Consider the following 21,742-nt stretch of genomic DNA (forward strand, 5'->3'; position numbering starts at 1 on the left):
CCCAACCCCAACCCCAACCCCAACCCCAACCCCAACCCCAACCCCAACCCCAACCCCAACCCCAACCCCAACCCCAACCCCAACCCCGAGGTATAATAATGAGAGGGAGGGACGACGAGAGAGAGAGGCAGTATACACAAGTGATTGAACCCTTTCTCATAATCTTATGCAGTCACGTTTAGCTGGCCTTCTGCCACCCAGACTCATGTTCTCCACCATCTCAGGGTTCAGACAGGCGATCCAGGCCCACGACGAATCGCACCTCAGAATGTTCTTGGGAAACGATCTTCAGAAATCACCTTTGTTCGAGCCCTTCTAGAAGCAGGGCTGGGCCCTTCACTCGACCTTGGCTGATCTCCAGGACTACGTGCGTATGAGCAAGGTGATGGATAGCGTTTTGGTGCAGGTGCGGGTCTAACCCCAGTCGAAGGTCGTGCCAGACGAGCCTGGCCCCAACCAACTGGCCTTCAACACTCCAGCCCGCAAAACTCTCTGGTAGCTGCTCTACTCAACCGACTACACCCTATACTTTCCCATCTCAGGGGTAGACAAACTGTGTGCGATCAGTTTCACACTGTTTCCTGACAAGCCCCCTATCTTCCGGAAGATGGGGGCGGTCGCTGAACCAGGTCCTTTTGAAGCTGCCATGGAGCTGGATGCCAAGATGCAGGCATTTGCCCATGATATTGAGGCAGAGGCGTTCGGGCAGTTCCGGCCCTAGCTGCGCAAGCTGGGCGTGATGGCGGACCTGAAGCATCACTACAACCAGCGGGTACTTTCCGCTTGACATTACATTTCTTAATTTCGGTTTTAAGTAAATTTTAACAAAATTCAGCGTACTCAATTCGGGTAGGGCAACCGCATTCTGCAACCCGGGAGGGCAGGTACACAAAATCTATGGAAGATCACCGAACTCCTAATATAATTTTAATGTCAGCTGAAGGTATAGAGCGCGGGCAGGGTCAGGCTGCCCTGTGCCCTGACCCTTTTTTTTGGATCTGATCTTTGGCTGGGTGGCCAGGGATTAAAAGATAATTTGGTTGTATGCTTTTTCGCTGATGACCTGCTTGAGTTCGAGGATGGTCTTGACGCAATACGCCAGGCGGGAATTGAGGCTGACCTTCTTGGCAGCGGCAGGCTCATAATGCCGTTTCCTGCGCTCCAGGAGGAACTTCATATCCTCCACCGGTATGATAGTTTTCCGGTCCCCCATCATTAAAATAGCCAAATTAACCTAGAAATAACCAGTTTTTAAATTATAATGCTCTTTAAAACTTATATATGGATGGTTGTTCTTGGCAGGTCAGGAGCTACGGGCCTTGTGCCACATGTAAATGATCAGGGTGTACTTGGCGATCACCTTCAGAGCCAGCAGCCCCACGATCAGTTTGAAGTAGGGGTCTAGCATCAGCTTCACCAGCTTCTTCATTTGCTTTAGGTGCTTCTCGTACCCCAGCTCCACTATCTTGCAGTCCTTGAACCTCGCCCCTACCACCTCCGGGAATGTGGCCAGCTCGTCCACCACCCCCAGCTTTACCCCCTCCTCGCCAGTTATCAGCCTGCTCTTCAGCTCCTCAGAGGCCCCCGGCCTGCGGGCACTAACAGAGGCCCACATCTGTTGGTCAAACAGTTCCTGGCTGCGCTCGTGACAGGGCATCGGGCCTTCAGTGACCCGCTCGTAGCCCAATATTTCATTGCGGCTAGAAACCACAACCCTGTCGAGTCCCATCTCGGTCATCACCGAAGATTTGGCAATGAACCGAGAGCCTTGCTGGATCGACAGTTCTGACGAAGGACTCGCATAGACACGGTCGCTATAGGCGGCCAGCAGGTAAGGGGCTGGTGAGGATCGGACCGCCCAGACATTTGTCCTGGACGAAGGCCAGCAATGGGATGTTGTGCTTCTTGCAGCGCGCAGACAGCAACTCCGCCATCATCTCTGCCTCCGAAGCAGACCCCTTTTCAGAATCGATCACCAACAGCACGGCCCTGGCCCTTCCAAAGTCGTAAGAGTTGATATGCGAGTTGAGCACGCGGGCGCTGGTCAGGCCTCAACAATTCGGCGTGCAGGTTGCCCTTGATGTGCAGCAGGGGCAGGGTCGGCTTGAACAGGGCCAGCAAGGGTCGAGGCAAGTAATTCAGCATTATCAATCACTGCCATGAAGCTGCTCTTTAGCGAGCTGGTCGGAACTGGCATGCTGGCACTTGCCCTGCACTCGTCATTTCCGGATGCCGCCATCCCGCTTGCGCTGTTCCTTTCGGTCTACCTGTTCAAGCGCTACGCCACTCAGTTCAACATGGCGATCACGCTTGCTGTGACAGTCTCCGCCCCTGCTGAGGCGACAATCTGGAAGGACCTGCTGGTCGGACTCGCTCAGGTCGGAGGAGCCATGCTAGGCAACCTCCTCGGATACCTGCTCAAAGGACATTGGAGCTCGGTGGAGGTAAGCGCACCGGATGCAAAAATGATAGTGGGCGAATTCGCAGGCACGTTCATGTTCGCCTCGCTGGTGTTGCAGGCGCAGTCCCTGGTCAAATCTGCTCAGCTGGTGCCTCTCTACGTGTTTTTCTGTCTACTGTCAGCCCGCAAGTAAAAAGCTTACCAGTCTCTCCTTGCTGGGGTGTGTGAACCCCTCGCTTGCACTTGGCACCCCCCTCGCAGAATCGCTCTTCTCGACGCTGGATTTCACATGGCTGAAGTACCAGTGGACTCAGATTGTAAGCAGCCTGGCCGGTGGGCTAGCTGCCGGCCTGCTCGAAAACTTCAGGCGACGGACCAGAGAGCAACAGGAATCCTGATACTCATACAAAATATGTATTTTAGACTATTTTTTTGTTAAAGTCTATTTGTATTTGTTTCAGTAATGCGTGGCTTTAAATAAAATGAATTCTTTATATTTCACGAAAGGCAGGTTGGACCACCGCTAGGAACATCCGATCCACAGCCCGGCCCGTCTGAGAGGGCCTTATAAATGGCAGCAGCCCCGAAACCGTAGCTCATAGGATTAAAAAGTGCTTTCCTTCCAGCCCAGTGACATTCCAGCTAAAGAGCGCAGCAGATTCAGAAGCAGAATAGTAACCCTCAACAAGAACACATTCGGAGTGATCAAGGCCCCGCCGGACCCTGAATGCCAAGGCCAAGAACTGCACTTTAAAAAGCTAGACGCCTTGATCAGCGCCCTCCACAGCCAAGCCCGAGGCCCTGACCGACAGCTCTAAGTCAGCGGCCTCCGCGCCTCAGCCTACCGCTCCAACTTCCGCCGACTATGATCTTTTTTACATGCAAGTCAATAAACTTCAGCCGATCAGGGAGTCATTCGGGGGCACCGACTTCGAACCCAGGCCCTCGAGGCACTTGGCCTCGAGGTAGATGTTGCTGATCGACCGGGCTAGTCTTAGCGCCTTGCGGTAATACTTCGATGCGGACTATCGCAGAGCCATGTTCTCGTACTCCACGGCTGTGTTGTAGGCCAGCAGGCAGCGCAGGTAGGAGTCCGTGCGGGCGGCTTCAGCGTCGCGTGGCTCCGTAAGTAGCCCGGATGCCTCTTTGAGACATTCCACGGCCTGCTTGAACCGCCTCAACGAGGATAGAATGGCAGCTTTGTTTATATAGGCAGTGACGATACTCTCTCGGTCCCGGATGTCAGGCTCGTGCAGCAGCTCCTTCTCGACTCGGATCGACTCCTCGATCGCGTGCAGGGCGGTTTGGGAACGACCTTGGCCCTTGTGCACGCAGCTGAGGTTGTTAAAAGTACGGGACCTTAGCGCCAGGTACTGCGCTTTCCCCATGAGGTCTTTAGTTTGCCCATCCAGAACAAGGTCGACTGCCTTGGCCAGCAGCTGGATGTTGGGCTCTCTTCCGTTGTTGATGTTGTTCATGACCAGCTTGTTGACCTGGTTGACGAACTGTTCCAGTTCGGCAGACAGGTCGAAGGGGGCCGCCCGAATGACCCGCTTGCTCATAAAGTGCAAGCTCAAAAGCACCAGCTTTTCTTGGAGCAGCAGGCAGTGCATGGTATTGCCGTGCTTATCCTTGAAGGCCAGCAGCTGTCTGTGCAGCCAGGACAGCAGCTCGATGGCCTCGGCGCCCTGCCTGGGCTGGCTGGACTCACTCGCCCCAAGCATCAATTCAATAATGCATGGATCACTCGAACAGCTCAAAACGACTCGTGGTCCGTAAAGCTGAAGTCGAAGGATTCAGATTCCTATCGGATCTCTTTCTCGAGCTGGCGGAGTTATTCCTTGAGGCTTTCGTACTCGGCCTTGCCTTTGCTGGGCCCGGGCTTGTTCGCACAGGGCATCTTCATGGCCTTCTCCGAAAAGTATTTGGCCAGGTTGGCGTCGAAGGGCGGGTTCACGGATTCTATATCCTCCTTGACCCATTTCTTGGTCAGCTGCTCGAGTATCTTGTTGCGCAGGATGGTATTGCTACGCAGAGGGCCATGCACGCACGCCACGGTCACCCCCACAAAGCTGATCGTCTTGGACCACTGGCAAACCAGCCGCACCGGGTGGTACCTCCCTTCCACCAGCCACGACCATCTTTCACCAAGCCTCACCTCCTGAAACTCCCCTACTTTCCGGATAAACCCGTTCGTGCCACACCACATGATCGAACGGCTTTCGAGCAGCACTACCGAGCATTGGTACCCGCAAGCCAGCTGCAGGACTGCCGAGGGGGTGGGGATGTGCTTTGGCATGGCTTGGTTGTTGAGTCTGCCGGTTCCCAGCTGCCCCCGCTAGCCCCAGCCCCACGAGTACATCCGTTTGAGGTGTGTGAGGGCCAGAACATGGCCTGCCCCGCAGGCCACCTGCACTACTTTCTCGGCCTTCGGAAACTCGATCGGAGGCCAGGACCTGTCCTGCACGAGGTCTCCCTTCAAGTTCCTGAACCTTGAGTTTAGCCCCATGTATTCCTTCGGCCCTTCTTTGTGTCTGGGGTCGACTCGTCCAAACCGGAAGGTTGCTCCACTGCTGACCGAGACTGCCGATTGGTTGTCATGGGCCCAGATGGAGACCGCCCTGGCTGGCAATTCAATGTGCTCGCATTTGGTGGCCGACTGAATACCGCCAAGCTGGAATTGGTCGTTAAGGCCCCAGCCGTAGACCTTGCCCGAAGTTGTGGCCGCAAGAGTGTGGGCCTCTCCGATGGCAAGGTACTGCAGTTCATTGCCCTTTTACAAGCCATCGGCTATCATCTTCCTGAGGTTTTTCAGCCAGCTGCCGTCAGGGTAGGCATCGTCCAACAACGTGAGAGGCTCGATGTCAAGCGGCGCAAGGAATAGATGCGATTTGGTGACAAGGGGGCTTTCTTCGGAGAGCGCTTTTCGGATTGGGTTCTTGTGGGGGCCAAAGAAAAATTAGTTTATTTCGTGGCGCAGAGTCTACAGGCGGAATAGGTAAGGCGAGTAAAATTCCTGTAGGGCTCGGCGTTCTGCCTCTTTCTTGTAGTAGTACTGCCGCCAGTGCCTCTGGATCAGCCGGGCAGACCCCCGCATCTTGGTGATCAGCTCGACCAGCCACCTCATCCTCATGAAACTCTGGATCTTCGAGGCCGCACGGTGCCTCCGGGCAAGCCAGCCCTGCACACTGGCAGCCTTGAGGGTTTTGTTCAGCTCATTGCATGAAAGGGTCGCGTTAATCTATCGAAGCGAGGCTTTGTTGAGCCTGAGAAATGCCAGATGCCTGAGGTAAGGACTTAGCCGGTCAATCTTGATAATCGTGATGACCTGCCACGCAGTCTTAAGAGAGCCCAGGACGATCCGTTTCATCTCGAGCTCGCGCTTGCGGTGTCTGCGCTTGATCCAGTTCCGCACGCCTCTTTGGATGACGCAGGCGGCTTCACGGTTGATTTCGAAGCTGAGGCTGTAGTACTTCGTCTTGATGATGCGCTGGAAGGTCATCAGTGAATCCCGGATGACACGTAGTTGCACCTCGTTTTGTCTGCGGATGAACCATTTCTGGATGACCGTCGCCGCCTGGTTCTTGCGCTCGTACTGGGAGTAGGCCGCGCAGGTTTTGAGCCGGGACTGCAGCAGCCTCACTCCTCGCTTGTACCGGGCGTATTTCTTCATTGCAGTGGCCGCTTTTAAGGCCGCCTGCAGGCGAATGACAATGCGCTGCTTCTTTTCCAGCTTGTGAGCATAGAGAGTCTTGAGAATCTAGTAGGTTTCATCCTTCATGAAGAGTTTGGTCTTGCCTACCAGGACCGCCTTGGAGTCCAGCTCAGGATACCACCCTCCCAACAGTTCCTGCACAAGGGCCTGGAAGTTGACCGGCTTCCCCTCCAGCAGAGCGTAGGGCGGCAGGGCTGAAACCACCCCAAACTGCGAATAGAAACTCTAATGGTCGATACGCACCGAAAAGCCCTCCTTGCGAATGCGGATGGTGTCAAGGATCCCCAGATACTTGATCTGCGTGAGAGCCAGCCCCGAGACGAACTCCATGGGCTTGCGGGCCTCATTGCTCTTGATGCAGCGGATGAAGTGCACATCCGTGTGCTCGTTCGACAGTTCGGCCGCCAGCTCACCGATTTCCTGCCGGAATTTTCGGTTCAGGGTCTTGGAGGCCTCGCTGCGCTGGAAGAGGGCCATGGGGAATAGGTTGGCGATGTCGTGGTAGGCGCTCTGGCTGAGCACGCGCACCAGGTCCTCTCTCAAGTAGTCCCGGTTCTTCTCGCGAAAGCCGGCAGCCTGGTACTCGACTTCCTTGGGCGTGTGGCGCACGATAAAGGACTTGGGGAGGTTACGGTTGCCCTTGGGAAAGTTGGGATGCTCTTTCCAAGTGGACTTAATCTTGGCCAGGAAGGCAGCCTCATCACTGGAGATCTTGCATGACTCGTCGAGCAGGTTGAAGATCGAGACTGTTTCTGAGTCGAGCAGCTCAAGGATGGGCTGGTTGTCCGAGTATATCACCTCTCGGGAATACTTGCCAAGCCCCTCCTTCTCGAATATCTTTTTTTATTCCTTGAAGACCTGGTTTATGTACAGCTGCTGCAGCCGCTCGTTCGTGTAGTTTATGCACAGCTGCTCGAAGGAGTTGGTCTTCAGCACCTCGAACCCGTAGATGTCCAGCAGTCCCAGCACTGCGGCCTCGCTTTGTTACTCCACTCGCAGCCGCTCGTTCAGCTTCTCGACCAGCCACCCGAACAGTCTCTCGTACATGGCCTTCGCGAGTGAGTCTCGGTTGTCCTGGCAATCCCTGCGAGAAAGAGGCTTTACGATTTCAGTCTTTCCGACGGTGAGGGTGGTCTGCACCAGGGATGCCAGCAAGCCCGGCCCGACCCCCAGCAGCTCAAGCACGTGCTCACCCCCCTCGACCGCACAGGGCGAGGTATCGCTGAAGCTCGACTCGTCGAAATCCAGCTCGCCGAGCAGCAGGATCGCCGAGATCAGCCGGAGTACGGTATCCTCATCGATCTCAAGCAGCAGCAAGGCCTCGCGGACATGCTCGTAAGAAAAGGCGGCCTTCTCCTCGGGCGGCAGGTATCGGTAGGCCGGCTTGAAGTAGTATCGCTTGGGGAGTTTGAGGTGGCTGCCGATGATCGAGTAAAACACGTGGAAGTTGGGCTCGGTGGTTGATACGATCCGGGACTTCTCGAGCAGGTAGTTGGAGATGCGGGCGCCTCGGATGCGGTTCTGGGAGTCGATGTAGATCCGGACGTATTTGCCGAACCGACTGGAATTGTCGTTCCGGGCGGTCTTCGCATTCCCAAAAGACTCGAGGATCGGATTACAGCCCAGGATCTTGTCTTCGATCTCGACCCCGTCATCACCGCGCTTACAGATGGCCGCGATGAACTTCATGCAGTGTTTGTTGGTCTCGGTCTTGCCTGACCCGCTCTCCCCGCTGATGACGATAGACTGGTTGCGTCTGCGCGACAGGATCCGTTTGAAGGCACTGCCTGAGATCGCGTAGATATGGGGTGGAGCCCCTCGAGGGTCATCGTCTCGGATGGTGACTGTCTGGTATCGTTCTATCATGTCCGAAGTGTAGAGGCGGGGGTCCAGGTGGAACGGGTTGACCACCAGCAGGGATGGCCCTATGTAGGTGAAGATGTGGCCTTGCACGAACCTCTCTCGGATGTAGAACAGCAGCTCTGCGTCATTGAGCACTTCCAGGTCGATCAGGTCCTCAAGGCGCGAGAGCTGGCCGCTGCGCTGGTGGAGGGAGGCCAGTTTGACCTCCTCCTGGCTGCCGTCCTCGAGCTGACAGCGAGCCTTAAAGTTGATGGGGTTGAGCTCCTAAAAGACGGCCTTGCGGAAGGGGTCTGCCTGGCTGTGAGGGATCTCGATCCAGCACTTGGCCCGGGAGTGCGGCCTCAGCCAGCCGGGCACCTCGATCCTTTTTGAATTCATGCAGTTATTATGTCAAAGCGGGTAGGCACCCCGCTGGCAGATCCCGCAGGTATTGCCAATCCCGATGCGAATGTAGCCCGACTCCCCCAGCTCACGCCCCACTCGTTCTTCACGTACCAGTAGTTGCTGCTCGCCACTCCTACCAGCAGCGCCCCGTGGTTCACGTCCGTCCCGCAGTTCGTGAACACTCCTGAGCTGTAGAACTGGAAGTTGCGGGCGTCCACCATCACGGCCACTGTCCGCTGCTGCAGGGTGTTGTACACGTCGTTGCAGTTCAGTGCCAGCCCCACCGAGTTCAGCTTCAGCACTGGGGTGAACTTCCTGCAGGTGCCTTTCACCCCCGTGTACGGGTAGGTGTCGGTCGAGGCGATGCCTGCTGACCGGGCGTAGTTGAGCGCCGTGTTCGTGTAGCCTCCATTACAGCCATAGTCACTACTGTCGCAATCCACCAACTGCTGTTCGGCCAGACTGATCAACCTCCCAGTCTTCGACTTAAACAAAAATTCCATGGAGCCGACCGCCCCGAAAGCCCAGCCCGAGGCACACTGACCTGTGTTCTTGACTCCTGTCACGTAGCCAGCCGCGTTCCAGTTGACATCCTTTAGCTCGGTAATTGATTCATTAGGAGGTACTTACACAGGCTCTGAATGGAAGGGGTCGTTCAAGTACCTCTACTGGAACTAGTCGGCCGTCAGGGCCGCGAATTGGTTGAGCGCCAGCTTGTAGCTGTGGAGAGGGTTCAGGTTGTGCGAGACAATCGCCCGTACATTATTGCCAAAGACGGTCCTTCTAAAGACCACTTCCGAAGGATGAAAGTCCATCGAGTGCTGCTCCAGCCACCCCCTCCACAGCTACTCGCCAGGCTCTCTGACTCCAAACACCAGCAAAAGCTTTGTGACAATATCCAGCATTATATCTTGTCTGCATTCATGAGGCACCGCAGCAGAAATGGCTTTTCTCGTATTCGTGTCTGCCACGCTCTCCTAGCAGCTGTCGGAAGGTCGTCCGCATTGCGCAGTACTCGTCCTCTCGCTCTTTGGGTGCGGATAGTCGGTTGCTCAGGGCCCGTTGCCGGTGGCGGGGGCCGGATTGTCCGCGCTTGGCGTAGAAGGTCTCGCCTCGAGGTCGCCATAGTGTATCGGTCTTGCGCAACCCTTCGACGTAGCTGCTGCCTCCTCTGTAAGCAAAAAAGTTGCCACCGCTGGTGGTCCTGGTCAGCATCTCACTTGACGTAGCTGTCCCTGCCACTGCCATCGCTCTGGTAGTTGACTCTAAACTGTGCCTCCTTCGGCGGCTCAACGCGCGTGGTCCTGGGGGCCCTCAGGGTGCAAGTGAAGAACATCTTGCCCCGGACTTCATGCCTCTTGCCAAAGACGCCTCCATTGACGCTCTGGATGTAGGTATCCCTGCCAGTGCCGTCGTTACCGTAATAGGGATTTACCTTCATGCTTTACTTTATTATTGCTGGGAATCAAATCCTTGATTTTTATGATCTGCTACTACCACGCGGACCGGCTCATCACCCGCTTCTGTGCGGATGGTGCTGTCCTCACTAGCACGATGCCAGCTGCCACTCTGCGACGACTGCCTTCTAGCTCACCGCTAGGACCACCAGGACTTCGGCTATCCGCCTCAGCTGGTGCCCATTGAAGAGCCCCTCGCTCGCACGCTGCAGCACCTGAAGCGCAGCATCCACCAACTAGAAAGCCTGGAGGCACACGAAATGCAGTCGGCTCTGGAGAATTCCCACCGAAAGGTTAGATAACTGGAGGCTGCAAGGACTGCCTGTCAGAATAAACTCGATGAGTTTTTTTCCCGGCTTCTCAAAAAAGTCGGGCAGGAATAGCTAGACGATATCCAACGGAGAGTGGCAGACAAGAAGGATGAGCTCAAGCAGGCCCTAAAGAAAACTTAAGCAGGAATCCCCAAGTTCATTATCCTGCAGGAGTCTAAAGACCCTTCTCTCTAAATCGCTGATCTTCTAGAATCCTTTCAAAAGGCAGCCCGCTCTTCAAAGCGAACTCTACACATTCGGCATGAGGTATTCGACAAAGGCATGGCAGAGTTCCTCCAGCTTCGTTCAGAACAGCAGCTGGCAAGTCCTCGCAAGGTAATCTTCGAAAAGCAGGTGCAAGAGCCTTCGCGCACTCAGATCAAGAGAATGAGCACTACAGTTATCAGGAGGCGGCTCTTTGATTAGCGACAGCCCAAGCCTGCTAACCCGCAGATCCAGACTTTGAAGCCATTCATCCCTGCCCAGCCCCCGCCTCCACAGGTGATCCCCGCACCCTACCCAAACAGCCCTCTCCAACCCCACTACGTATCCTCCCACCATCCCCTGCCCAGAGCACAGTCCCTGCCGCTCACGATACGAAGCCAATCCTGAATGTCCAGCATACACATTCAAACTGCATAATCTATTAATGAACTTGGTCATCGCAGAAATCACTAAGGAAATTCAGAAGGGGAGGGTTGAAACTGTTAGGGAACATTTGCGCTCGTTCTCTGAGGATGAGGTTATTGAGGCTATCCCGCTGGTGGTCATGCTGGCTGCCAAGCATGAGATGCCTGTCTTGCTGGAGTAGCTGCTCGGGCCGGAAGCATCCCCTCTCACTCTTTTGCACGCTCGCTGCTTCCTGCGTGCATCCCTCGTGTCCTTAGTCCCATCCTCCTTCAGCGGGACCCTGGACCACCTGCGTGAGCTCTGCATGGACAGCCCCGCAAAGGAATGCATAGAACGGTCGATCAACTTCTACCGGCAGCTAGCTCCCTTCGGCGCCAAAGAGGCAGACCCGTAGGCCCTGACAGGCCTGATAAAAGAATACAACTAAGGAGTGGAAGAAAAGCGGAGCTGTATTCTGCACCCGTTCTCGCTGGGCCAGAGGATCGTCCGCTTCAATGAGGATGTCCGCAGGTTCCAGACCAAGAAGAGTGCTCCGTGCGTCTTTGGGTTTAGCACGCTTTCGGGTATCGCGAAAGAGCCTATTCAAAAAAGCCTGTTGAGCTAGTCCCGGCGGACGCAGTTCGGCTAGCGGCCCCAGGGCTTCAGCCTGATGGCAAAGGAATAGCCAGGAATCGTGCGGGAGGTGTTGGTGCTGAATTTCATGACTACCTGCAAGAAGATCCTGGAGGGACTGGGGATCATTCTCTGGCCTTACCAGATTCTGCCGGTAGAGGAAGGGCACGCCCTGGTCGAGTTCATCTAAGACACTCTGTCGGTGGACCAGATCAAAAAGCTGCCCGAGTGGGGCGGCTCCCTCCAACGGTTCTACGAGGGTTCCTTCGAAGACCTGGAGCTCGCCCGCGAAAGGTTCATCCGCAGTCTGGTAGGCTACTCGCTGTTTTGCTATATCTGCGAGGTCAAAGACCGGCACAACGGCAACATCCTGGTCCACTCCTCGGGCTGTCTGATCCATATCGACTTTGCCTTCGCACTCGGACGGTTCCCGGGCAAGCTAGTGGCAGTCGAGCGGGCCCCTTTCAAGCTCACCAAGGAGTACATCGCCATCATGGGCGGGCTCAACTCGGCGGGGTTCCAGCTTTACAAGGACCTGCTGCAGAAAGGGCTGGAGCAGCTGATCAGCCACCGCGAGACATTGCAGCTGCACAAAGACCTGCTGTCAGGGCAGGCAGGGCCGCTGCTGGACTAAGAGCTGGACGCCGAGGACCTGATCGAAGCCTCGTTCAACAACAGCTACAGCGCGATGTACGACAACTACCAGCACCTCAGCAACGGGATAATGCCCTGAGTGAACCGACCATTCGCAATTTGAGATGCAGGACGGCAAGACCTCGGTCAAGGTCAGCAGCCCGCCCGGGGGCCAGCAGCAGGCGCCTGACCAGCAGGCCCGCACCAGTGTCCGCGTCAAAAACCCGCCCGGCGGCAAGTCCAATTTCACCCTCGGGTGAATGACTCCCGATCTTGTCCGACTAACATGGTCAATCCAGTCACTTCTTCTTTGAGAGGTTGCGCTGCTTTTCGGGGGCGATCACGAGTTTGCCGTCGGGCAGGCCTTTCCGCTTGCGTACCCCCAGCATGATGCTGCGGGCTTTGTTGTGCAGGAGGTTTTCGAGCCCGTGCTCCTCGATTTCCTCTGCCGTGGCTGGCACGAAGTAGGGGTCCTCTTCGATCACCCGCCACGTGTCGAACTGGAGCTGGGGGTTGACCATCCCATGCGTCTTCGTCAGCATCTCCTTATACAGCCCGAAAGACTCCAGCACCGGCAGATGCGCCTGGATAATATTGAACTGCCCGTTTTCCTGAACGTCGTCACTGAGCACCTCCGAACGCCGCTTGTTCAGCACGTGGAAGGCCGGCCCGTAGTGCTGCTGCCCGCAGTTTACTGTGCAGTGGTAGACCGGCTCCACCAGCCTTGGGTTCGCTCCGAGAAAAGCTTCTAGGCAGAGGCTTTTCGTGGTGGAGATGAGCTGCCCGAGCAGAGGCCCGTAAGGGTCCTTTATGCGCTTTGTGCTAGTAGAGGCCTCGCGCAGCTCCTTGCCCTCCTCGTCTTCAGAGGGTTCGTACTTGGCCATCAGTTTTTCGAGGGCCTGGGGGTGCACCTCCACCTTCTCGACCACGAAAAGGGCGCCCATCATTCCTTCTTCGCAAAGGGGGCCCGACTGGACAGCCAGCTCAAAGCCCGAGGTGATAGCGCTGATGATTTCCCGGCTACTGGCGTTAAAATATTTTTCAACCAGCTCGAAGTCCTCGATATGCAGCCAGTCCCTGCTCTTGCCAGCGAACAGACTGTGCTCTTCCTCCATCATCCTGAAGGTTAGGAGGTTAGGCCCGCTCTTCTGAGGGCCCAGACAGCATGCCTTTTGCAGGATCAGCTTGCGGATCGTGCCGTCCTCGATCGTGTCGCAAGCGCAGTCCGCGATTTCAGCCAGCACCCTCCTCAGCTGCTCGCAAGGGACGTCCCGGTAGAGCACCTTCTGGAACCGAGAGGCATGCTTTTAAAGGAATTGTGCAAAAGCGAAGGGCAAAGAAAGAGCCCTGATGGTGAGCTGGATCAGTTCGTTGGGAGTGGTGCTGTGGACGAGGTTGGTCTTCTCACGGATGTTAATGAAGGGGCTGCGAGGAGCCACCGTCCTGCCCTTGTTCTTGTGGTCTACCCGCCTCTCCAGCTTTTAGTAGGTGAACTTCTCTTCCTGCTCGTCCTCGGGCTTCAGAAAGTAGCGGGTGTCTGCGACTGTCATGTCGTCCGCGTCGTATTTCTCGACATGCGCCTCCCACTCTTTTATCGCCTCCTCCTTCCTGAGCCTGCGCTCGTCCTCTACCAGCTGATCTTGTAGCATCTCTTCTCGCAGCCGGAGCTTCTCAGCTCGTACCTCTTCGTGCTTTCGAAGGGCGGCCATTTAGGCGATGTAGTCTCGGTTGTTGATGATCTCGGGGTGGTCGTAGACTATCGTTTCACGGAAGGAGACGATCATGTCAGAGACGTGTACAGGAACCTGACTGAAAGCAGCCCGCAGGTCCTCGACACAACGCTCAAGGTGGATTTCGCCGCACGTGGTGAGGACCATGTCCCCGTTGTTCTCGAGGGTGAGGGTGACCGACGGGTCCGAACGGTCCAGCTTGCGAAGTCCCTCCAGCAATCTTTCCTGATGCTACAGCTCGGGTGTATATACTCTCACCTTCAGGATGTTCTTCGCGTGGGAAAAGATCGGAGTGATCGAGGGACAGCTCTCGACCGTGCTCAGTGTGCAGGTCTTGAACACCAGTTCGTCCAGCCCGCCCAGGCCGAACACCGTCCCCGCGCTCACCTCAGAGACTGCCTCCGCCTGATGCCCCATCAGCATGTACAGTCCTCCTAGCTCGATCCTCTGGATATCTCGCTCTAGAACAATTTCGCCTTCCTCGTCGATGACCTTTTTAGGGGTCGGGCTGATCAGGTAGACCGGTTGTCCTCTTCGCAACCGGCCACTGAAGATCCTTCCGAAGCCCAGCAGCCGGCTCCCCTTCCAGGGCTACTCGAGGCCCCTGACATTGACGTTTTCTCTTGAAAAATTGACCATTTTGGAGACAAACACAAGGGCAGGCGCATCCTCCGAATTATCGCACTGCAGGGCGGCCTGCTTCAGCCCCTCGACGGAGGGGTCCTTGCAGTCCAGTATTTCCTGGAAGAATCGGGTGATCCTCCGTGGCTGGGCCTAGACGGGTGAAGGCAGCTGGTCGATGATGGTGCTAAGCACGACCCTGTCCAGCGGGATCCACTCGTTCATGATCGCGTGGATCATGGTCAGTTAGTCGAGCTTCATCAGATGGTCGATCTCTAGTTTCAGTTGCAGCCCTCCCACGATCTTCCGGACGGCCTCCTCCTCATGCCCCTTGCAGGCGCCGTAGACCTTCCAGATGTTTTCTAGCACGAATTCTACGAACATCGGCCGGCTGCTTTCTCGAGGCGGCTTGGCTACTGCCTTCTTGGTTTTTCGGTCGAAGTAGTGCTCACCCCATAAAACCTGCTGCAGTGCCTCGGGGCGGGCACCCAGCCGAGCTGCAAAAAGCCGTGTAAAGTCACGGATGGTGAACGCCCAGGTGTCAATGCTGCTCGCAAAAATAACGTTGTTCTTCTGAGGTTCGAAGTAGAGGCCCCGCTCCAAGGAGTCAATCAAGTCCGCCTCGACTAGGCCCTCTCCTTCGGCTGTGCTAACCATGGCACCGAGCACCGCATTGACGTGCTCGATGACCTGGGCGATCGTGCGATACGCCTCCTCAGGGGTCTGCTCAAGCTCCCGGATGAGACGATCGATTTTGTTGATCACAAGGACAGCCTTGACCTGCTAGTTGAAGGCTTGGCGTATACAGGCGTAAGTCTGGCTGGTGACCCCCTCAACCGCGTCCACCAGTATAAGTGCACCGTCGGTAAGCGCGAGGGCGCTGGACACCTCGAACCCGAACTCGATGTGGCCAGGGGAGTCGATGAGGTTGACAAGATGCTCGGGCCGCCCATCCGGCCGGAACAGCAGACTGATCGATGAGGCCTTCATGGTGATGCCTCTGTCCTGCTCGTCCGTCCGAGAGTCCATGTAAAGCAGTTTTCCAGCATGTCGCTTGTGTATGATGTTGTTGGAGGAGACGAGACTGTCAGCGAGGGTGGTCTTGCCGTGGTCAACATGGGCGAGGATGCAGAGGTTGCGGACCAGCCGGGGGTCCCCGCCACTGCGCTGGATTCGGTCGAGCCTGCCAGTCCTTTCCATTTACTTATATATGAGAGGTCATCAAACGGTCCTGATACGGCCCTCGATGCGAGGCGCGATCACCACGAACTTCTCGCCGTCGACCTCCTTGACCTCCTTGAACAGCTTGGTGAACCGCTAGGACACCTTGCTCTTCACCCGGCACAACTCCAGCTCCTCCATCTCTTTGGAAGCTTGCTTCTTGTTGAACTGCCGGAAGAAGCCCATCAGGAGGTCGATGTTCCGGATCAGGCATTCTTTCTCCACGTGGTCCGGGATCTCCTTCAGCGAGGCGTATCCGTCGTTGCCATCCAGAGGGAACGAATTACTTGATACCGTGTACACCATCTCTTTGTCAAGCGGCTGTTAGCCAACCGTAGCGGTGACGATCTTCTGGCCGGGCGGGGCCTTGGGGTCGAAAGTGATGCAGGCACCCGAGATGGATGGAAAGCGACCCTCCGGCGCAGGGTACCTCTCAACCCCCTCCTCAAAGAGGGTCAGCAGCTGCTGCCCAGTCATCTTCTTGATCCCGATCAGGTCGATGATGATCTTGAACATCTCCTTGACCATGAAGGGCCCGGCCTCGATGACCGAGTCGTGCCTGATGAACCCCGAGTTGATAAAGGCCACGTCGCTCTGGGTGTAGGCCCGGAACAGGTCTGTCACGAAATTGCCGAAGTGGTTCTCCTGGCAGCGCACGTTGATGAACCTGCAGTCCAGGTCCACGGCCGTGTAGCCGAGCACCTTGTTCATGACCTCACCGCTGATCGATATCATTTTGTCCACATGGGCCTTCAGCTCAGCGTCCGGGTTCTCCTGGTGATACACCTCGAACAGGGTGGCAGACACTGCGTATTTGCCTTTCAGCCGGTACGCTTCTTTCGGGGCGAAATCTTTGTGGAAGAATTTCAGAGACGAGAATTGTCGGAAATTGCTGCCACTCTTCAGCACGAGAGTGCCATCGACCATTTCTCGCATGACGCAGTGGTTGTGCCCACCCAGCACTAGGTCCAGCTCAGGCACGGCTTTGGCTAGTTTGAGGTCATGGGCGTTAGTACTGTGAGTCAGGGCGATCACCAGATCCACCCGGTCCTCCTATCTGAGCTTGCGGGCCAGCCTCCGAGACGTCTCGATAGCGGACTCAGTCCTGACGATTTCAGCAACCTGCTATTCCAGCAGGTCAGCCCAATGCTCCTCGCCCACCCCGATGACCCCGATCCGCAGGTCCGTCACATAGAGCACCTTGTAAGCCTCAGCCTCGCCCAGCAGCTGCCCGTTGTCCTTGTTGAAGTAGTTGGCAAGCAGCCACGGGAAGTTGGTCTGCCGCTTGAGAGCGATCGTGTGCTCGATCTAGTAGTCGAAGTCGTGGTTGCCGTAGCACGCGGCGTCGATCTTGAGAGAGTTCAGGGGCAGCACCATCTGTTGTCCCTTTTCGGTGAACCCCAGGGTGGAGGGGGAAAAGGCATCGCCCGAGAAGAGGGTGAGTGTCTGCTTGGTCCGCTACAGGTCCATGAGGGCCTTGAAGTTGTGGCAGCCTCCGACTGGCTCCTTGTCACCCTCCTCAATATCATATACATCGTTGAAGTGCAGGATCCTGAAGATCTCGGCACCAGGCTCGCAGAAAGTACAGCGCCCGCTCTTCTCGACCTCGAAAGTCTGGGCCTCGAAAGTGTTGACATAAAAGATGGTCCGGGCAGAAGCCTGCCCCCCGAAGCACACGAAGTTGACGTACCGGCTGGTCATCAGCTGGCAGCAGGCCGTGCACAGCATCACGTTCGACTGCCCGATCGGATTGTCATTCCGCTCCAGGAATTTGAGATCCTGCAACTAGGTGATCTTGTCTGGACTGATCCGCGGAAAGATCTCTGCGTTGGTGTCGGTCGCGCAGAAGAGGCAGCCTTTTCCAAAGAAGAAGTCGATGGTGTTGCTCATGCAGAAGGTCCCGCCCATCACCAGCGGGATGTTCAGGGCCAGCGCCAGGGACTGCACTGCCAGGTCGAAGGTGTCACCGTAGTCGATCAGGTTGAATATAGAGTTAGACTCCCGAGCCCAGCCGACGATCATGGGCCAGCATTCCACGGCGTCCCCGTGATGGCCCACAACCTCCGTGCCTGCCACATTGTGGAACACGCAGTTCTTGAGGGCGGACTAGACCTTCGACCTGCCCACATCCGCCCTGCTAAACAGCAATTGTCGGTTGAGATTATGCTCCTCAACTACGTCGTAGTCCAGTATGAAGAGCTTCTTGACCCCCAGCCGGAGAAGGTCGATGATCATTCCCGAGCCGAGGGCGCCTATTCCAAGGACCAGGACAGTCTGCTGCGCCAGCAGATCCTGTCGCCAGCCCTCTATGCGGACCTGCCGGTCAAACATCCCCCCCAAGAAAGGCTTCTGAGAAGTGTCAACATCCCCCATGATCTGCATCTATGCTTATTAGATCTGACTGTCACCATTCCAGGTAACCACGCACGTGACTGGCCAGCTCCCGGGTCAACTGCTCTTCCATCAGGTGGCCGTCCTTGGCCTACACCCAGCTGCCATCCACCCAGACATAACGCAGGCCTCCTGTCAGCGGCGACTAGTAGTACAGCACTGCGTCCTCACGGCCAGCCCAGCTGTACTTGCCCACTCCTTGTATTTCCAGCCGCAGGACAAACGCCCCATCCTCCGCCTGCAGCTCAGTGAGCCTGACCCCAGGATCTCCCAGCTTCTGGAAAGCCCTCTGGATCTTGAAGAGCTGGTCGAACGCGAGGCTCATGAACTGCGAGGTCGGCAGCCGGGTGGGCTGAGGAGGCGGCCTCTTCTGGTGGGGCCTGGAGTCATGCGAAACTAATCTTCTTAAAAATCTTATCATTATTTGTCATTTTCTTTTGACCCGCTACTCGGCAGCCACCTCCTTGGCCTTCCTCTGGTCCAGCAGCTCCTTCAGTGCCAGCTCGGTCTTCGCCAGTACGCCCTTGCTCTTCGCGAAGGGGTTCGAGCTCTCTCCGCTCACAATTTTCTCCTCTTCCTCCTCCCGGGTGCTTTTGCGTGGCAATATCCTGGGCACGTCTGAAAATGTTCTGATTAAAGGCTCAGTCCTTACTAAGCTTTCCTTCTCCCGGGCATCGAGAAGCTGTCTGACCTGGGCCATGATGACCGCCTGCTGCGACTAGAGCGAAGGCAGGGCACTTGCACTGCTGTTGCCACTTGTACTGGTAAGGTTGATGTGCTTCTCAAGTTCGTGCTTCTGAGAGTAGAGGCCCAGCTTTTCGAAGGCCTTGACTGCCCTCTGCAGCTCTTTGCCGCAGACCACAAAGCTCTTGATCAAAGCCAGAGCCTTGTTGGCCCCGATCTCCTCGATTTCCGAGAAGGCCATCATAGCGATCTGCCTGGACACACCCTGCTGCAGCTGTCCAAGTTTGTCCTCAAGTTCGATGCCCTCACTATAGCGATACAAAAAGTCCTACCGGTCGCGGTAGGCCGCGTACTTACCGAAATGGCTCAGCCGCTCCCTCTTGTGTTCAATGACCAGCTGATCCCAGAGCAATGTCTTGAGCTGTACTTTTAGTCGCCTTGCTCTAGGACCAGCTCAGAGTCGATTGGTAGCCAGGGCTTGAATGTCTTAGGGATGGCTCTGGGCAGGACCACGGGCTCTTCGGCCCCCTCGACTGCCTGGATCTCGTAGTCCTGGACCGCCACCACGTACAGTTCCTTCCTGGCAGTCTCGATGTTGTGCCACATGCCCTTCACGAACACTCGCAGTGCCATGCAGCTGTCTTGACTCAAAAGCATTCCCTCTTCAGAAAACCCGATGTAGCGCAGCCTCGAGTATGGAGTTAGGGCGACCGACCAGCTCCCGACTGAGCGCATAGTGTGCCCCTGTACGGAGTACCACGCCATGCCTAGGGTCTGCAGGCCGTACATCGGCAGTCCCTCGTGATAGACCATTACCAGCAAATGCTAGTAGGCAAGCATCGCCACGATATTCCTCTCGAAGGTGGTGGCGTAGGTCATGAACCCGAAGTGGTCATGGACCCGCAGGGCATTGAGGTTGCTCATAGAGGCGATGAATTCGTTGCCGATCGCCAGGGCGTCTACCTCTTCTCCAGGGTTAAGCTAGTAAGACCAGACGAGCTTGGAGCCGTCCACTGCAGTGACTTTGACCTGGCCTCCATGCCCTTCTTCGGCAGCCAACCCCATCGCCACGTTTTTAAAGGCCATGGCAGCGCATCTACATCCTTTGCAGCTCTACGAGAACGCCCTGTGCATACCCTTGTCAGCGAACTCGATGTCAAGAGCAATCTGGTCTTCGCCTGCCTGCTCGCGCAACGAAATAGAGCCCATCGCGTTCCAGAGTATGAACTTGCGGCCTCGCGTGATTGCTGTCTCTCCGACCACCAGGATGTCCTGGGGAGCAATGTCGACCACCTTGTCGACAATGGATTATTTTGCAAGTTGCTCTTCCTCCGCCGCTCGGGGCTATTCCTCCGATTATTCCTCCTTTGGAATTTCCACCACCCCTCGCAGCGCGTATCTCGGCTCAACCGCCTCAGCCGGCACCTCGCCTTACCACTCACCAATGTGGCACCCTCCGCTCGCGTCCATCACAGCGAAGCTCAACCCCTGGCACCGTACGTTCAAAGCCACCTCTGAAAGCTGGAAGGCTTGCAGAAGCTGAGTCTTTTCATAGTTCCAGAGTTTAAGTTCCTTGTCGAGTCCCGCGGTCATTAGGAGAGTTGCGGTCAACCAGAGGCAGGTGGAAATGGACTTGCCGTGCTTGATCTGGGGCATACGCTTGTGTTTGAACTGGCCTGCTTTTTCACACAGCAGCTGGAGGATCTCGCTACCGGGCAATGCCAATATTCCTGCTGAGCTCCAGTCCGCCCGCAGGAAGTTGTTCTTTTCTCCCTTGATTTCCTTGCTGATCAACAAGCTATCGACCTCCTCAGGGTAGAGCGAGTCAAGCTTGAAGATGCGCACGAAGCCGTCCGTGCCAGTGCTGCTGAAGTGCTGCCCCGAGCAGCTAAACGCACAAGAAAGCACACCCGCCTTATGCCCGGGCTTGCACATCCTGATCTTCTTCGTGGCCAGGTCAACCAGCCACGGCTCTCTGTCCTCTGAAGCCACTCCTAGCCACTTCCCGTCCTTGGACAGGCTAAGACTGTTGACCATGCCTTTGGCACTAACCAGCAACTCCTTCTAGTCAGGGGAATTCAGCTTCACCAGCTCGACGCGTTTACTGATCCCCGCTATGGCCAGGGTTTCATTGTCGATCGCCGCTACGGCTTGGTAGTGCTCATCGGCGTTGAGCTCGTGCTCGGTGACCTCGCAGTTGGAATGGGTAAGTAGGGTGAGCAAATCGTCGGGGCCCACACTGGCGACTTGCCCCGGAGCGGCGAAGTCCAGGTCAGAGCGGCCTGCAACATTGGTCTGTCTGTATCTCAACCCGCTCATTTGGCGCGCAAATATTAATCAGAGAAGCACAAGCCTATCAAAATGTCATCAATCAGCCTTTCTGCTTAAAAATTATGATCGGGAATGAAGTGCTTTACGAAGACGACTTCAGCCGGGTGACACCGGCCGGCCTGGTTATCAAGAAGTATCACTGCTTCTGTTACAACAGGATGATCCCGATTTCTGATATCTTGAGTGTTATCGTCGACTAGCTGGGCTGCGATCGCTATAGGTACTATGGGATGGAGTGCAACCGATTTTATGCGCTGGACTGCGGCCGATCCAGCAGGGACTATGTCGTAAAGATACGAGTGCGGGGCTCGTGCATCATTGCCTGCTTTTCATCTTTCAGGCCCTTTGAAGTATAGCAGGTACTCAATCGATTGCTGGCAACAACCTCACCACTGCTTGATTAGAAATAATGACAGGCTGTTGGCTAGCCTACCTTTGCTTTGGATAAGCAATCATAGCTAATAGGTAATGGACAGTTATAGCCACATAGCACATAGCTAATGGCCTCATAGATAATGGCCTCATAGCTGTGCCTGGATAAGAGTCTTTTAGATATATTAATTCCCTTTCTTAAATATGGCCTCTTAAGTGCTGGCAGATGTCCTACACGAACTCGACAAGTTTGAGCGCGAGCCCCGGCCAATCAAAGACCCCTGCATCGGTAAATTCTATGGGAGGGTAGATGATTATGTTCGCTGCAGGCTGGAATATGGCAAGGCCTTCGAAAGCAGGTAGGCCTACATCAAACACAAAATGGG

The 21,742-nt window shown here is 55.9% G+C and overlaps 2 protein-coding genes across 2 annotated transcripts; both read right to left on the minus strand.

Moving 5' to 3' along the window:
- Nucleotides 1-8,369: 8,369 nt before the first annotated feature.
- Nucleotides 8,370-9,178, minus strand: LOC127595037 (uncharacterized). The gene is given in 2 exon segments (XM_052056746.1): nucleotides 8,370-8,440; nucleotides 8,443-9,178. Coding segments are annotated over 2 exon segments (807 nt in total).
- Nucleotides 9,179-12,305: 3,127 nt separating this feature from the next.
- Nucleotides 12,306-15,557, minus strand: LOC127595038 (elongation factor-like GTPase 1). The gene is given in 7 exon segments (XM_052056747.1): nucleotides 12,306-13,292; nucleotides 13,353-13,431; nucleotides 13,501-13,697; nucleotides 13,812-13,934; nucleotides 13,995-14,327; nucleotides 14,373-14,510; nucleotides 14,658-15,557. Coding segments are annotated over 7 exon segments (2,757 nt in total).
- Nucleotides 15,558-21,742: the final 6,185 nt, after the last annotated feature.

This window comes from Hippocampus zosterae, unplaced genomic scaffold (assembly GCF_025434085.1).
Source record: "Hippocampus zosterae strain Florida unplaced genomic scaffold, ASM2543408v3 HiC_scaffold_367, whole genome shotgun sequence".
NCBI lineage: Eukaryota > Metazoa > Chordata > Actinopteri > Syngnathiformes > Syngnathidae > Hippocampus > Hippocampus zosterae.